The sequence below is a fragment of the Onychomys torridus genome, chromosome 21 (assembly GCF_903995425.1).
Source record: "Onychomys torridus chromosome 21, mOncTor1.1, whole genome shotgun sequence".
Classification (NCBI taxonomy): Eukaryota; Metazoa; Chordata; class Mammalia; order Rodentia; family Cricetidae; genus Onychomys; species Onychomys torridus.
In genome coordinates, this window is record NC_050463.1 from 47,811,048 (window position 1) to 47,829,091 (window position 18,044).

Consider the following 18,044-nt stretch of genomic DNA (forward strand, 5'->3'; position numbering starts at 1 on the left):
AAAACTGCTCTTAAAGACACTGTCCTGTCACTCACTGTCCTTTAGGAGAACCCTGACCACTATCTCAGTTTCAGGCCTATGCCGGTGAAATGTAGTTTGTGGTATAGATTGAGAACTTTCTCTGACCCCCGATCTTCACTCTCCCCGTGCTCAAACACAGGTGCTGTCTGTCTGTCTGTCTGCCGTCTGGGAGGCCTAGCCCTCCTCCTCTATCAGCCTCTTTTCGCTTCATACTCTAGCAGGCAGACTGCTCCAAGCCCGCCTGTGGGCAAACAGGCCATTTTAAGAAACTTTGATAAAACTGGTGGGCAATCCGTATTGTGAATGGTCCATCAATGGGTCAGCCGGAATGGAGTGAGGCACACCAGCTTCCCGGTCAGTTTGTATCCACAGTAAAACACACCCAAGGGTTTTCTGGGGGGGGGGGATGGCAGGTCGTACGTACATCTCAAAGGACACTGACGAAGAGAGTGGTACATGGTCACTCGGCACAATTCACCACGCCAGGAAGGTGGGCAGAGAGAAGGGACAGAGGCGGGGGCGCAGCACTGAGCAAGACTCACGGCAGTACCCTCCTCACGTGCAGCACAGTTGCTAAAAAGCCTACTGTTGCCGGGTAGTGGTGGTGTACACCTTTACTCCCAGCATTCGGGAGGCAGAAGCAGGCAGATCTCTGTGAGTTCGAGACCAGCCTGGTCTACAGAGTGAGTTCCAGGAAAGGCGCAAAGCTACACAGAGAAACCCTGTCTCAGAAAAACTAAAAAGGGGGGGAAAAGCCTATTGTCCTCTGGTCACTTCCTAACAAAACCAGCCACACTGGGCTTCTACTGGGACACACAAAAATGACTAAAGAAAAAAATCAAAATGAAAACGAATAACAACTTGAGCTAGTGGGAAGAAACTACCGACGTACCCCCAGACCTGTTCCCCTGTGTATGGGGCTCAGGCCAGCCAGCCGGCTTCATACTCACATGTCGCTGCCTGGGTTGGGTTTGACCGAGTCCTCAGATGGTAGGCAACACTCCATGATCTCATTAAAGCCTGCATTCCCAATATTCTTGGCAAGCTGCAAAAACACAAGTCTATTTTAGGGTACTCAATTATTAATACCCTCCACGGCTGGCTGTTACTCACAATCTGATGATTTATTTAATGGTGACTGAGAAATAGAGCGGTAAAGTGGTTTGCTTTTAATGAAAAGGCACAAAAACCTAAAGCCCCAGGGGGTACAGCCCAGAGGAGCTGCAGGGGATCCTGAGGAAAATGGACCCCACAGGCTCTCCGAGAAGCAGGATCCATGGTGAGTCTCCATTCTCAGCTGCTCTCCTGTGGAAGCTCATTCCGCCAGCCTTCTTCACACCAGCTGTGAGGTAGTGTCACCAGATACGTGGGGCCAGGACGCCAAAACCCAGGTTCAAATGGGAGTCAGTTTTTATCCATGGAACCAGAGGGCCCATGATCTCACAGGGTTGTACAAAGGACCAAGTGGGACCCTTTCAGTGAAAACCTTCAGCAAACTCCAAACTGTGACATCAAGTGTGACCTCCAGATGTAAGTCTTCTGGCTTTTCTCTTTCCAAGACAGGGTTTCTCTGTGTAACTCTGGATGTCTTGGAACTCACTCTGTAGACCAGACTGGCCTCAAACTCAAAGATCCACCTGCCTCTGCCACCAGAGTATTGGGATTAAAGGCGTGCGCCACTATCGCCCGGCTTATGAACACTCAAGCCACACTTTCTCCTGAATTCACTAAGTACCATTGTGCTGGGCACGGCCATCCCACCTTGACAACATGGTAACTGGGGTTTGCCGAAGGAAGGACGGAGCTCCATGATGTCACCACCTCATTCCAAGCGCCAAACTCAGCGTCCACCTTTAAATGAGCTTCCAGGTCAGATTCCTGCCACTACCGCGTCCTGGCCCACAAGTCAGATTTTTAAATACTTCACGAAACAGGGCACATCATGCACAAGGGTTTGAAAGAACAGACTATTTAATTTCTTCAAACAACACAGTGAATGAGTCAATGGCCCTTAGCACTACTCACTTCAACGGCCTGTGCAGACAATGGGTAGGTAGGCAGAGATGCTCGGGAGGTGTGGCTCCTGGCAGAAGGGTCTGGTCTGTTTTTAGGGGGCACTAGCTTAAGTTCGAATACAAAGGGATCTCTGTGTTAGACAGTAGGGACTCCCTGGCATGAAGTCACATGAGACTGAGGTGCTAAAGGCAGTGATGGAATATGGGCAGTGTGACCTTCAAGTGGTGAGTCTTGCTAGTTTTACGTCATTGCCACTGATCGATGAGCCAAGCACGCTCACTATCTGTGCCTCCCTGCTTAGTCCTGACTCCAGGGCCTCAAGCCGTGGTAAGAGGGCAAAATCTGGACAGCCAGACTGATGTTTCCTGTGCATAAGATGCTCAGAGCAAACAGTATAGGCAGCCCAACTCTTTCAACGACAAGGACCCCCAGACCAGGGGATAAATGTCCCGCAAAGGATTTCTTGTGAAGCTAGCATTAGACACAGAACTAAACACCAATAATGGAGTTCCTGGCACAGACAGCTTGCTTTTGTACCCTATCGTATATATAATGTGGGTATCATCCTCTGGGCTTAATCATCTGAAAAAATTAAAATAAATGGCAGAAACCACAACTGCCTCCTGTGAGTGAAGGACCACCCTGATGCCTCCTAGACTGCATTCAGTGGATGGGGGATGGGAGGAGAGAATTTACCAGGAATCCGAAAGCTTCCCTTCCTTCTGCTTGGATCTGGCTGGCTTAGTCAGGACAGCTGGTCCAGGGAGTGACCACATCCGTATGTCACACATACATTCACACATTCAACACTGGAGGAACACGTCGCCACCCATATCTGCTAAGACCCAGTTTATAAAATAGCCTGCAGGGAACTCCTTGTAACCACCAACAGAGGCAAAGCCCCAGAGCTGGAGGCCACAGGATCCTACTAGGGAAACAAGGGGCCAGCAGACTCCTGGGAAGCAGTACTCAGAGCAGGGAGACCAAGTGTTTCCTGGGCTCTGGCACCAAGAGCTGTCAGCTGAAAGAAGTGTGGGATGTGCTGAGGTGGGAATCTGAGGCAGCGGCAGCCAGTGGTACAGATGTTTCTCCCTGTCTAGGGGCTGGGTTCCAGAGAGCTGGAGATGGGGAATCTGAGGGTACCTGGGTACGTCCTATACTGCTTTAGATGACTTCTAATTCCTAAGACAATAGGAATGCCATGATAAAAGTTGTCAAACAACATTGTTCAGGGAGTCAAGTCTGCATGTGCCCACTACCGGAGAGAACCTCACTCGGTAGGCTCAGCTATGTAGCACATGAACAAAGGCCCAAGGGTCAGGGAGACAGAGGGCCTTGAAGAGACGCTGCAGTGGGTGTCTCACTTCATTCGAGGGGATAGGGGTGAGTTGTTAGGATGAGAAAATTCAAATTGGGGTTTTCTTTTAGAAATTCCTAAAATGTCTTTTAGACGTTGTTTTTAGGTTTACCTTATGTGTATGAATGTTTTGTCTGCATGTGTGTATGTATGCACCACATGTGGACAGCGACCATGGCGTTCAGAAGAGGGCATCAGATCCCCTGGAACTGGAGTTACAGATGGCTGTGAGCTACCATGTGGGTGCCGGGAACCAAACCCGGGTCCTCTGCAAGAGCAACAAGTGCTCCTCAACACCCAGCCCTCTCTCCAGCACCTACTTTAAATAATTCTGACTTGAGGTTGCTTGGATATGTAGATGGTGAACCCACTGATACAGAGTGCCGACTGAGCATCACTTCAGACCGGGAAGCAGAAGCAGAGGGGCCAGGGAAATGGCTCAGTGGGCAGCAATGCTCACACTGCAAGCCCAACACGTGAGCCTGGTCCCTGGAACCCACAAAAGCCGAGGTGGTGGCATGTGTCAGTAATCTTAGCATTCCTTTGGAAAGATAGGCGGGGCAGACGTAAGAATTACCCAGAAGCCCACGGGCCAGCTCCAGAACACGCAGAGTGGTAGAAACAAGAATGACCCACTCCACAGGGTGGAAGACAAGAACAGGATTCCAAAAGTTGTCCAGTAAAACATAAAAATACATTTTTTTAAAAGCAGCACTGTAGCATGCGTGCGTGCGTGTGTGCATGCGTGCGTGTGCGTGTGAACAGAAACTTCTACCCAGCTCTGAAAGACCCCAAGTCCAGGTAGGCAGCATGCTCATGGCTAAGAAGACTGTGTGAGTCACGCACATGCCCAGAACAGGGAAATGGGACCTTGATAAACCTTTAGCTTCAGAGCTTGGGATGGTCTGGAGCAGAGCTCCTGCTTCCTATTCCCACAGGGAGGGACATCGACTATGGTAGCTTTTCTCTCTGTCCTCGCATGAAGACAGGAACCAGAAGTGAGGGAAACAGGACTTCCCTGAAGTCCCACAGGGGTCACAGGGGTCACAACACTGGGACCTGCTCCTCCTCCAGGCTTGGTCTGGTCAAGCTGCCCAGGAGGTAGACTACCTACCACACAAAGGCACCGCGTAGCCATGTGGCCTCAGCCAACTACAGAGTCTGGAGCTATTCTGGTTTATCTTAGCTTGCTCCCTGTTCATTCCCAGCTCTGTCCCAATAGGGTGGAAGGCCTGAAGACAGGCTATACCTCTTGACAGACACATGCAGGGCCCAGGAACAGGGGCCGGGTGACCAGTACAGGCAGAGTCAAGAGATGTTGGGAGCTTCACAAGGGCGGAGCATGAACATGGGCAAAGGGTACGAAAGGAGTTCACACGCTCAACATCCATGTTGCCATTTCTCAAATATATTTGGCAATATACACAGATGCTTAGGTACTTGGTTTTGCTTGTAGTGTTAGGACTTATAAACGGTATTGCACACAGCCTGTGGTGTCCAACGGTCTGTAGGGGGGTTACATGTGCATTACACGGACAAGTTTCTTAGATGCTGGGTCTCACTTAGACCAGAGAGAAAGTATAAACACACACACACACACACACACACACACACACACACACAGAAAAAAACAAAAACAACAAATAAAACAAAAACAGCCATGGTAATGCCTGGAAGCTAAATGTGCTTCAGTAATTTCCCACAGCCTAAGCAACTCCAGTCACTACCCAGCTTAGGCCAGTGCTGAACAGCACCCCAGAGCCTGAGGCTGCGGCTGACCTGCCCTGGTGTCTGGCAGCGCCACAGAGAGCGACCTCAAGAGACAGCGGAGTCAGCTAACCAACTCCCTTAGGCAGCCTGACATTCCTCCAGCATGATGGAAGGCTTTCAAATTCGATTTCCTTTATTCTGTGCAGACAGGGTCTTCTCACTCCGGAGCCCAGGCTGGCCTGGGACCCACTGCGTAGCACAGGCTAGTCTCAAGGTAGCAGCGATCTTCCTGCTTCAGCCTCCAAAGCTGAACTCACAGGCCTGAGCCTCCATACCCGCTCTAAACTAAATTTCAAAACACTGAAGCTCTCTTTATTAACTCCGAACATGAGCATGAAATGGATCACGTGACACCAGTACCTCAGTAGGTAGTATGGTTTTTCAGGTGACACTCTGCACCTCAAATGTTCTTCAAAGTTAAGGAGAAAATCCACCTCTCTAAAATCCAGGCTTGCCAGGGGCATCTGAAACCAGGTTCACTGAAGGTCTAGGACAGTGGTTCTCAACCTTCCTGAGGCTGAGACCCTTTAGCACAGTTCCTCAATGTGTGCTGGTGACTCCCCCAATCCTAACTTTATTTTCCTTGCTACTTCATAACTGTAATTTTGCTATGTAAATAGCTGTGTTTTTCAATGCTCTTAGGTGACCCCTTTTGAAAAGGTTTGACCCCCCCAAAGGGGTCGAGACCCACAGGTTGAGAATCACCCATCTAAACCTATTCGAGTATGGAATGCTGTTTCCCCCAAAGAACCAAATGCCTGTGTTCCGTTTCGGTGAGCACGGAGTGATTTTAAAAGCGGGTCACGGGCAGCAGACGTAGTTACCGTCCACACCCAGCCACCTTCACGGATGCTGCCCAATCCGGGGCATCAACGTGGAAAGTGCTCTTATCATGGAAAGTGTTGCTTTCAAACAACAGCAAATTAAAATGGAGAAACACCGGGGCACAGTGTCAGGCAAACTTGTCAGGCAGGTAAAAATCCACAGAACCGAGAAAGGGCTCTTCTGAAAAGGGATATGATGCACTCATGTCGGAGGACGGGGGCGGTGAGCGTTCATCTTCTATTCAAAGCCAGGACGCCAAAGAGAAAATGGAAATGCACTCAGGTCCCGCTCACGGGCTGGCTGTCTCTTTCAGGTCAAGTTCAAAAGTCTTGGCTCACCAACAAAAGCAAGAAATGGAAAACTGGAATTGCTCTGCATAAATAAGAAAGGGAAGGGGCCTCACACGAGGACAGAATCAAAAATACATAACGAGCTCCAATAACTTGACGGAATGAACACAGACAGTCCCGGCTCAGAGGCAAAAAGCAAAGACACGAAACAGCAACTGGGTACAAGCCGCATGTCCGGCAACGCCATCTGCAGCTACGTGCAAGTGAAAACACATCCCTCACACCAGGAAGCCTTTTATCAAAAACTGCATCAAAGATGAGAGAGAAGAGACCCATGGACACTGTTGGTTAGGATTTATGGAGGTCTTTTAAAAAAACAAAACCAACAAAAACAATAAAAGCATGCTGGAGAGATGGGGCACAGCAGTTAACAGTATACACTGCTCTTCCAGAAGACCCACGTTTTATTCCCAGCATCCACCTCAGGTACCTCAGTCACCTGTACCTCCAGTTCATGGGTACCTGACACTGTCTTCTGAGTCATCTCTCCAGGCCCACGTTTTGAGACACAGTCAATGTTAGAGCAAAGCTCTAATCCAGCTCTCAAAAGCTAATTGCTAGATGTCTAGGAATTCTGAGAGGCAGCTGTTAAACATTGCTACTGTTAAAAATTATACTATGTAAATGCATGATAAATCATGTCAACAACTACGATACTAGCTATTCGAGACTCATTATCTTGCTGAGCATGCTCGTGCACACCTGAATTCTAAGCACATAGGAATCTGAGGAAGAAAGAAGGAATTTGAGTTTAGGGACAGACTAGGCTACACAGTGAGACCCTGTTCCAAAAACACAAAGCAAAATAAATCTCATCATTTTACTACAGTTGACTATTATCAGTGTTTTGAGCTGCATATATGCATCATATTTATACGATGAATGTACATATGCGTTATATTTATACGATGAATGTATGCTAGAACACTATGTTTCTGAACATCCATTGTCAGCTCCAGTCAGTAATTCAAAACTGGTGGCAGACAATAGAAGGATTTACACCAGGGAAATAAGCAGACTTTGATCAAGGGCTCGATCTTTGCTCCCTGGAGTTGGCTGCTAAACAGTTGTTGGGGATGAGCTCTGAGGACAGGCAGATGTGATGCTTATATGCTTCCCACATGGCCAGAAATCCTACCATCAACGCTGGTTTGTATCCTGGGAATCTCAGACGAGAATATGAGCTAAGAAAGATTAAAGGGAGCCACATTTTGAGTGTGTTAACTTAATGGGTGTAGAATCTGGGGACATTAAGGTATTGTAAGCAAGGTTTCCCCCTTGGTAAAGTGGGGATCCTACATCAAGGATGTTGAATCATAGCCATTGGATGGGCTAAGACATAAAGTGCTTCCAAAATAAACCCAAATTATCTCACTGTACATCTTTTAACCTATCCCTCTGCTGTAAGCCAACCAGTGGAAGTAGAAATTGCCACAGTCCATCAGTGGTTTGCTAAGATATTGTTTCCTTGAAAACTTAGTGTGGCCATTTAAAAACTAAGCCATAATTGGCTTTCCCAGAGATGCTGTACACCACACACCTCTAAGACGTAGGCCACGTGCCCTCATCTGAGCAGCAGGGACTGTACACATACTGAAGAGCACACTGTGGGGCCTTGCTCGGTCTCTTCATTTGTAAGGTGAGTAACCAGGGATGTTGCTGTCTGAGACCCATGCTAGCTAGTTTTTCCTCACTCTTGTCTTCCAAGATCAAACAAGGAATTCCTTGGAAAGACAGGGCAGTTTCCCCCAAGACAGCCAGAAGCATTAGGAATGTAGACACATTGGATTTGGAGTTGTCAAGAAGATTTACGGCCCCGTGAGAGGAATACTACTGACCACGTAAATTGATGTTCTGTCAAGATTATTGCTCTTGACAGTAAAATCAATGGCAATCAATATTCACTTACTCTTTACTACCCAATGCCCAATCATCTCAAGAAAGAATTTCAAGCACTACTCTCCAAATAGATACCACAGATTCTAAGGCCGTCCCAAGGCCCACGTAGGGGTGCAAATGGCCTCGTGGACTCAGTCAGGCTACGGCATCAAACACCAAACGGTACTTCTCAAAACACGCTTTCATCTCCTCAGCCCTCCATCACAAAGCTTCCATATTACCAGTGAGCCACAAATGGAACACTATTTTAGGAAAGCGAGGGGCAAAACCAGAAGCCAGCATCTCTCCTGAGAGGAACAATATGGATCAGGAAGGCTAGTGGGGTCCTGAAGCAAGAAGTGGGTTCAGTTTTGTCAGAAACTGGTTGATGATGTTGGGACGGTAAACCCTTTAGTGTCCTTTGCCACCCCAGCCATTCCAGAAGACTCCTACACCTCAGCTGCCACCCCAGCCATTCCAGAAGACTCCTACACCTCAGCTGCCACCCCAGCCATTCCAGAAGACTCCTACACGAGCCTCAGTGCACCTTGTTTGGTGTCCTTTCCACTTTCTGACTTAGGAAAAACATCCCATGACAAGACGTGCCCTCGCTCCTTGGTAGCGGAGAGTGAATCATTATCAATGAGTTTCTAAATCAAATTACCAGAAGCTCAGACGTTCCCAATACATCTAAGGTCAAGGACTGCATCCTGGAGTAATGAACCCCCAGCTCCCGGTGGATTCCAGAGCACTCGATGCAAGTCAGGATGCCCAAGTTGGTGGAGAGCCACGTCGGATCTGCCAAAGAGAAGGGGGTCCTCATGAGCTGGCTGTCAGACAACAGGAGACACAAGTTTCTCCCTGTCAGGCTGCTAAACCTGGAGCTTTGAACATGAGAATGTGACCTTTGACGTAGCTGGTACCCCGGTCACCTAAATCACGCCAAACCCACAAGCAATGATGACAAGGTGTTATTCTTCTCCTTCAACTCCATCCTCCCATCCACATAATTGACCGCAAGGTCTAGTCCTGTGGCACCCACCCCACTTCCTCCAGGCCATACCACAGAGGGGAGCAGGCACATAGCGCTGCAGGGATGGATAAGATCTCTGGGTAGTAACAGTCACAGAGAATACACGTTCATGCTTGTGATGTGCTCAGGATCTGGGAATAGTCCACTGCACTGCGAGCGTCAGAAATCAGAGTACTTTTGCAGACTATCTCATTGTATGCGCAGAGCATGCTGCTACATAAGTACAGAGCAAACAGCCGTCCTGTGTCTCCCCGAGTTCAAGCTACACCTTCCCCACATGGGACCTTCACTTCCTCACTTAAGTGTCCTATCATGTGCTTAGCGCACAGTGTGGACCCAGCCAATACTTGACAGGCAAATGCTGAATTTACGAAGTATTGAAAATAAGATGTACTGGTGTACCACTGTCTCGGGAATGCTTGCTGCCCTTAGAAATTCTCCACAGGCAGACATCACGATCTTGCCCATAAGGTCATCATGAATTTCTTTAAAAACTGTCTAGTTGTTAGAAATTGGGGGCTGGGGAGAGGGATGGGGAGATGGCTCAGTGCTAAGAGTACCCGCTGCTCTTAGAGAGGACCTGAATTCCGTTCCCACCACCCATGTGACTACTTACAACCACCTGTAGCTCCAATTCCACAGGATCTGATACCCTCTGCTGGCCTTTATAGGCATTACCCACATGTGGTCCACATAAATTCACCCAGACTCGCACACACAGCTCCAAGTAAAATAAACAAATAAATCTTGAAAAAAAAAAAAATACTGTGGGCTAAGGATTTTAGCTCAGTGGTACAGTGCTTACCTAACACATCTAAGGCACTAAATTCAATCCCCGGTACATGTATGTAAAAACCACACACACACACACACACACACACACACACTGTACCGGCAATAGTGATTATTACTGGCATCCATGTTTGCAGGTGTGTGCATCCTGCTTTCGGGGGACAGTGCACATTCAGATAACACAACACATTCCACACCATCTGTGTGTTCTTAGCATTTTACAGCAACGTTTCTTTATGAAGATGGTCTAAGCTTCTGAATACGTCACCGTTCTTATCCTTTCTCATGGAAGAGCCCACTCTACTCCCTACCTCTGCTCCTGACACATAGCTGTTTCTAATAGATCCAACACCAAATAGAAACTCAGGAAAACAAGAACTTACTCATTGGTACTTCTAACTATCCACTCTATTATAGTTGTACTTTTAATAGAAACTGTCTCAGAACTAGGTGGACAGAAAGCCACTTTCCTCGGTTTTTACGGAGCACTCAGAAAAGCAACTGTGTCGATCCTAACTCCCCAGCCCTCTCCTATCTTAATTAAAGTGTCAATTCTTCAAGCCTTAAAATTCTGGTTGTTGGGCTGGAGAGACGGCTTAATGGTTAGGAACACTGGCTACTCTTCCAGAGGTACTGAGTTCAGTTCCCAGCACCCACCTGGTGGCTCACAACCATCTATAATAGGACCTGATGCTCTCTTCTGGCATTCAGGTATACATTCAGAGCACTCATATATAAAATATAAATAAACAAAATTAAAAAAAAATTCTGGTTGTTAATATCCATAAAGACTTTACATGCCTTAACATAAACCTCTGATAAATTATATCAAAATGCAAACACAGGACGTGACAGATGGTAGGGACCCATCACTCATTTGACAGTTGTTTGACAGTCTATGGCTCTCTCCCTGGGTCACAGAGCCACAGCGTGCCTGAGCGTGACTTCAAACAGTCCCCTAGGGAGGACAGAGAAGCCCCCGCTGCACCTTCACAGCCTCTAGGAGCCAGTAAGCCGGGTGACCTTCCGCTCACCCCCACTGTGCCCTTCAGTCTTCCCACTGCTCAAAAAGCACTGTAATCTTTTCATCTCCACCAGGCTGCCTTTCCAGGGTCCTGCCCTGGGCCCAGCAGCCAAGCACCTCCCACCCATGCGCCCCACTGTGCTCCGCACACAGCTCATTAAGCATTTGTGTAATGGGATGAGCTCAGACAGAGCTGCGCCGATTTCACATTTGAAATGACAGTTTAAAAAAGAAAAAAATCAATGGGCGGGTTCTCCGAGTCTCTGGAATCTGAATGCCCTAGAGCCGGGGTTGGGGTGGTTCCCGGTCACCTGGTGCCCCACAGTCGCAGCACACGTCATTGCCCGTCATCCTCTGCACCTCCGAGATGATCTCTTTGGTCAGCTCTTGGACGATGTTGTTTTCTCCTGTGGTGTCGTCGCCTTTAAACGCATTGTTCAGGGCTTCTTCCTTGCTGTTCTGCAGTACAGACATCCATCTGGACAAACAGCAGCCACAGCTCGGGTGTTAGCTGGGAGAGAGCGCACCCACTCCCACCCCTGCTCCCAGCCCCGCCCACAGCACTTACATCTGACACTCCTGTTCGTCCTCAGCTTGGAAGTGGTACGTCCTGTCATCTGCAGGGCAAGGGGGAGACTCATTACTTCGAGGCCCAGCTCTGCACCATACCGATGTACAAAGCCGAGCACTCTGCCGGTCCTTGTGTGTGTGTGTGTGTGTGTGTGTGTGTGCGCGCGCGCGCGCGCGCGCGCGCCAGCACCTCAGTCATTGTGACTTTATACTGCAAATTAACCAACCTGTCTAAAACATGCAGCTTCCTGAGATGTGAAGGTATTTAGTAGAAACCAAACTTTCACATTCATTACAGTCGTCCCCTCCCACGCCACGGAACTGTTACAGTCCTTTGATTAGTACCCTCCGCCAACCACACACTTTTTGAGGCAGGATGGAGAGACCAGCCGAGCTTTGAACTCACGAAGATCTGGCTGCCCATCCTTCCTGAGCGATAAGAGGAAAGAAGTAGACAGTTTGCGAACTGAGCCTTTTCTGAAACAAACTCTGAGACATTTTCTGGCTTCCTTAGGAAAGGACTGATACTGTATCAGACATTCTAAGAATTCCACACCCTGAGAGTTCTGTCACAAGCACAGCTAGCCCAATAAGACATGGCTAAAGAATGGTCTAACAGGAATTGTCACACCTGCTCAGCATGTGTTTGCAGTGATTTACAAGTGTTGGGGGTGGGTGGGTGGCTGGGATCCCTGTGTGCACAGTGGGGGTGAGTGAGGGGACAGCTTCACTTCTGTGATACTCTTGCCGAAAATGTACAATCTCAGTTAAGTTCTGATAACACAGGAGAAACCTAACTTGATAGACATTTCACAACAAAACTGGACAGCAGTCTTCAAAAGACACAAAGGTCAACTCGGACAAGGAAAGACGGTAGAAACCAGACCGATGGGGGCCAAGAGTTATTAAGATCAAAATGCAACCTGATGGCCTGGAGGGGATCGTAGGGCCAGGACAAGGACGTGTGTTTTGGGTAGGATTTCACAGTACTATGCCTGGATCCTTCCCTCAATGTGGGTTTCTATAATATAGTAATATATACTGGCTAATTAATATCTACACACACACACACAGAGAGAGAGAGAGAGAGAGAGAGAGAGAGAGAGAGAGAGAGAGAGAGAGAAGCTGGTTAAGGGCTATTCACAAAGTCTATGCACAGAATCAGTCCAAACAAGGGAGTTCAAAAGAAAACTGAATTTGAAAAGAGGAGAAAATGAAGTTTAACTTCTGCAGATAACATTGAGTGACACTAGGTGTCACAATAAAATACCTATGCTCCTAAAAGCAAGCAGAGGGTGATGAGGTGGCTCAGCAGCTGAGTGCACCTGACACCAAGACAGACAGCTTGAGTTGACACCTCGGGACCCATGGGGTGGAAGGTGAGAACTAATTCCCATACATTGTCCTCTGGTCTCCAGACGGGCCTGTGTGCGTACGTACACACACGTACACACACACACACACACACACACACACACACACACACGTTTTTTTAAAGCTGTAATGAGTAACACAGCTCTTCATTGGCAGTTTTCAGCCCTTGGCTTTGGAAGATCTGGATGAGCTGTCTGGAATGTGGCCAAGGATCGAGAGGCATCAAGAGCAGACACAAGTGAGGTCTGGAGCAGAGGGTCCAGTGGCGGTTTTGCTTTTGGTTTTTGTTTGTTTCTTTAAACTCTCGATGCCAAGGTGAGTGGAACGACGCTTCTGTATGTCCCCTCTGTCACTGAAGAGAGGAGCAGAGGTCAAGAGAACTACTTCAAGCTAGACAAGCACTGGACTGCACCCGATGGAAGTGGGAAGAGAGGTATCTGGGCCACTTCCCCCTCCTCCCGGGCACTTGCCAGCTCTGGCCAGCCTCCCAGGAGGAGGGCCAGAGGGGCAGGTCCACAGCTGGAGCTGGGAGCTTGCCAAGTGGATCTCAGAGTTCTCGGGAAGATCCCAGGGAGGGCATGCCGGGGCCCTGTGCCCACACGGAGCTCCTTCACAGCCAGGTCAGGCGCGGCTTGGGTTGACGGCTGGCTAATGCTGCTAGTGTTCAGACTGGGAACTGGGGAAGTGGGAGGCTATTCCAAGTGAAAATGTCCACATAATGCTCTCCCTGCAGGCTCTCTGGAGATCCACCTAAGACAGGGAGGTTCCATGAGCTTCTGCCACAGGAGACGCATTTGGAGCCGTAGAAAGACAAGCCACCAGGGAATCTCCCAGCTCCATCCTACTCGGGAGACTGGCCAAATTATCTCAAAATTCTAGCCACCACCCTTCCTAGGGTGCCTGTGTGGCCAAGGACAACGGCTCAGGACTTGGGTTTCCAGAAGGGAAGTCAGTCTGAGGGCACAAGACTGGACAAGTTCCCAAAGGGTTGGCTTGATGGCAGACAAATTCCCCCTGGTGGGGGGACGCATTCCCTCGGCCCTCTTGATCATGATGGGAAGCCCCCTTTGGGAGGGGAAGGTAACAGTCTTGCACATAGCAACTCAGTGTATCATCCTCTGAGCGGACTTCACGATGGGTGAGGGGAAGGGGGACTCCTGCCCTGTTGTCTGCCAGTCCAGCCTTTGGTTCATCTTTGATTTCCCAATGACTCAACTTTGTCGAGCTCAAGGGCACTTGATGGCATTGCTCCCCTAGTCAGGGGGCAGAAGAGGCACCAGGGGGAAGACCAGGCTGCCAAACCAGGCGCCCCCTCACCTTCTCAGGGCAACAGCTGCTAGCGTATGAACTCAAGGCCCGGCTGGCCCACATAAAGCATTCCCATGAAACGCTGCTAGAGGAATCGGGCACTTTGAAAATCTATCTGCTGAGCTGAACCCTGGGCAGGACTGGAATTAATTTTGTCCCTTGAAGAGCAAGCAGAGGAAGTGGGTGAGACAGGTTTTCAACAAAGCTAAGGCTCTGCATGGCCACAAGAGCCAAGAGTGCCTGCAGCCAGATTCACAGAGCAATTGGGGCTGTGCCCTCTCGGGGTTATGCACGAGCATGAGAAGGGCAGAAAGTCGACAGCTGGGTCTTGGTGAAGGCTGTCTGCAGCACTGCTCTGGGGCATAACCAGACTCACACACTAGCCGCTTCTCCCACATCCTCAGGATGCAACAATTCACACCTACCAGGGCTTTGTGAGCCCTTGCTATGCGCACACGCCTCCCTGGTACCTGGTGAGCCAAACATACTCGGGAGGAAGGAAGGCTCTGTAGCAATTGCTTCAGCTCCTCGGTGTTTGCCGGGGACCCATCAGTCATGCTGAAGGTGACAGTTGGGGGGTGGAGGTGCTGTACCCACGTTGGTGTGATGCCCAAGGCTCCATCTTACACCTAGGGTAACAGCCAGCTTCTCCACAGGCTACTTTTTTAGATAAAGCGTTGCAAAACCCTCTTCTCTTCTCCAGCCACCAGCAGACATCTCACGACACCATCAAGTTCCCTTCCTTTATTCACTCAGGCTTTTGCTGCTGTCTAGAGGCAGGTGGCCCAGCAGTGGTCACATTTTAAACCTTCGCCAAGGCTCAGCATTTCACATTGTACAGAATCATGCTACATATGGAACCTACGAGACACAGGGGCCAGGGAGCTTGAAGTAGCGTGCGTGCGTGCGTGCGTGCGTGCGTGCGTGCGTGTGTGTGTGTGTGTGTGTGTGTGTGTGTAGAAGCCAGAGGAGGAATCCCACTGTCATTTTCTGCTTCCTTCCTTTAAGACAGGCTCTTTCACTCACCTTGGAGCTACCCTAGTGGCCAGCAAGAGCCAGTGATCCTCCTGTCTCTACCCAGCAGAGCTGGGGTTATAGGCTTGCACAGCAAGCGCTCTATCCCATCAAGCAATCTCCCTAGACCAGCATAAATGACAAACAGGCCCCGGATGGTTCCCCTATCACCCGGCTCAGCCCTCCTTGCAGGGCAGGGCAGTTGGTCTACAAAAGGAAACCGGACCACGAGCCAGGGAGCCGGTGGAGACGGCATGGCCACACTTCGGGATTGAATCAGATCTCAGGATAGGGTGCTAAGGATGCCGGGCACTCCACTGCCCACACACCCCCAGGCTAGTGCTTTATGTAAACTCAGCCGCTGTGCCAGAGTGCTGGGGGCACCGCTGCAGATGGAGACTGCGCCGCCCTGAGCTGTAATCACGCCACGCACAATGACCGAGGACAAAACCTATTTATCATACTTTCCTTAGGACATCATGAGCCCCTTTCTTGTTTTTGGAAGGTTCTGAGTAAACATTGGCTGTAATTGCTGGTTCTGTGGCAGCTCTTTTGTGCACACCACAGAAGAGAAATACACAGGAGCAAAAAGACAAATTCTGTAGTGGGAAAAATAAACAACTTAAAAAAATGAAAGGGAAAAAAAATCACTTAAGTTCAAGGGCTTTATTGAAGACCTGATCATTTCTGTTTGGAGCATTTAAAAAAACCTCACTGCATTTATTTGTTTTGGGTGGAGAGGGGACCTATGTGCACCTTGTAGTGCGTAGGTCAGGGACAGCCTGCGGGAACAGATTCATTCACTCCTTCTACCATACAAGATCCAGGAACAGAACACACAGGTTGCCGGGCTTGGCAGCCAAGGGCTTTTTACCCACTGAGCCATCCCATTGTCCTCCATTTACGGCATTTTAAACACCACATGAATAAATGATAGAAGTCCCATTCAATAAAACCGTCATTTGAAAAAAAGCAAGTGAAGAGATTTTAGGACCGAGATTCATCTAAACACAATCTGTTTGTTTACCAATGGGGGAGCTGAGGCTCAGGGTGGAGAGGATGGCTCAGTTTACAGAGCAGATGGAGCAGGGCTCTCCTCAAAGGCCAAGCCACTAGTCACCGCTGGAAACACACGAGGCAGGTCCCTGGAAAACAGTCTCACTATGCACACCAGACGGGCCTCAAACTCATAATCCTCCTGCCTCACCCACCTTAAGGCCAATTCCTCAACAGGCTGACTCTCCAGGAACACGTAAAATAAGCCCTGCACGGTGTGACAAAGAACCTTACGTGAGATGAGGTCGAAACACTTCTTCTCCTCAGGGTTGGTTTTCACCTGGCAGGTCAGCAGGTTGAGTTTGGCCGGTGGCCGGTTGGCCTGTTGAAAACAAATGAAAACACAGGATGAGTGGGGAGAGACAGACAGACGGTCGTCAAGAGAAAACTCTTACTAGTTTACAGAAGGTTTTCAGGGACGGGACACACAGAGGAATGCTGGGCCAGAAGCTGCTGGCCACACGGGCAAGCCACACACACACACACACACACACACACACACACACACACACACACACTGCCATTTTGGAAAAAACAAAGTCAAATAACACATCTCCCAGTCTCCACTTTCGGCTCAGATCGTTTACATCTACAACAAGCAAACACTTGGACAGCGCAGGAAGATGGAGGGTCAGCCCTTCAGGACCCGGACTGCCAGGGCACACAGAACAAAACACAGTAAGAGAGGGAAAAAGACACTTAGCAACTGAAGGGAAACCGAGAAGCAAGCTACCCAGGCTCCTCCAAGCAGTGAGGCAGAGGCTGAGCTGGAACCGGCCTACAGATATAGCAGGAAGTGGCTGCTAATGGCAGAGAATGCCGTGCATTCCCCAGTACCCCCCCTCCCTGCCAAGAGGGGGTTCCTTGAGAGGGTTCACCCCAAAGCACATAGCTCTTTAAAAAAACATGTACATACACTGTGTAAGGAGAACCAGCAGCATCCTGGTGATGATAATTATAACTCCTGTCTGCTCCAAAACTGGGGCAACCCATCAAAATTTAAAGAAATTTTATCATGCCTTTGGAGAGGAAGCCAGGACACTGGAAGTCACTCACAGCCAACTGTACTGCCAGCGAAGCATCACCAGGCCTGTGCTCCCCCGTTGCTGGTTTAAGTGCAGGCCCTATACCTCCGGGACCCCGAGAAAGCAAATACGTCTTGTGACACGGGAGCTCTAAGTGCAAGGAAGGAAGCATGGCCTTACTCGACAACGATTTCTGCATCAAGGCAGTGTGCCAGAGCTGAAGCAGACTAATGGACGCTGTGAAGTGAAACACAGCATCAGAGGGGAAACCCAGCCGCCCTCCTGGCCTGACATTCTGACATCTAAAGGATGCATGGCTGAACACACTTGCGCCTCGTAGGCTAAAGCAATCGTTCCCCCTCACGCCTGTGCACCTGCTAAATGGAAAGAGCGTGTCCGGATCCAACCTGCAAGGTTATGGGAAGGCGGATGACCTTTACTCCCCCAAGTCCAGAGATATAGTCAGTCCCCGGGGCAGAGGTGGCAGAGATCATGTCAACGCTTGGTACAAATCAGTTCTAGAGTCTTCTTCTTAATGGACTCATCAGAAGTGAAGGGGCCAATCCTTTCCCCAAACTCCCACAGCATCGTCTTGGCTTCCATGACATCCTTCAAGTGACGCTTTCTTGGT

The 18,044-nt window shown here is 49.3% G+C and overlaps 1 protein-coding gene across 8 annotated transcripts in view; it reads right to left on the minus strand.

Moving 5' to 3' along the window:
* Positions 1 to 18,044, minus strand: part of Asap2 (ArfGAP with SH3 domain, ankyrin repeat and PH domain 2) — a 155,922-nt gene that overhangs the window by 29,909 nt on the left and 107,969 nt on the right. For all 8 annotated transcript variants that reach the window (XM_036170344.1, XM_036170340.1, XM_036170339.1 and 5 more), the window contains 5 exons: positions 16,623 to 16,710; positions 11,635 to 11,683; positions 11,378 to 11,544; positions 8,882 to 9,015; positions 972 to 1,066 (listed from right to left, as the gene is read on the minus strand). In XM_036170344.1, coding sequence (XP_036026237.1) covers positions 972 to 1,066; positions 8,882 to 9,015; positions 11,378 to 11,544; positions 11,635 to 11,683; positions 16,623 to 16,710 — 533 coding nt within the window. The remainder of the gene's footprint in view (positions 1 to 971; positions 1,067 to 8,881; positions 9,016 to 11,377; positions 11,545 to 11,634; positions 11,684 to 16,622; positions 16,711 to 18,044) is intronic.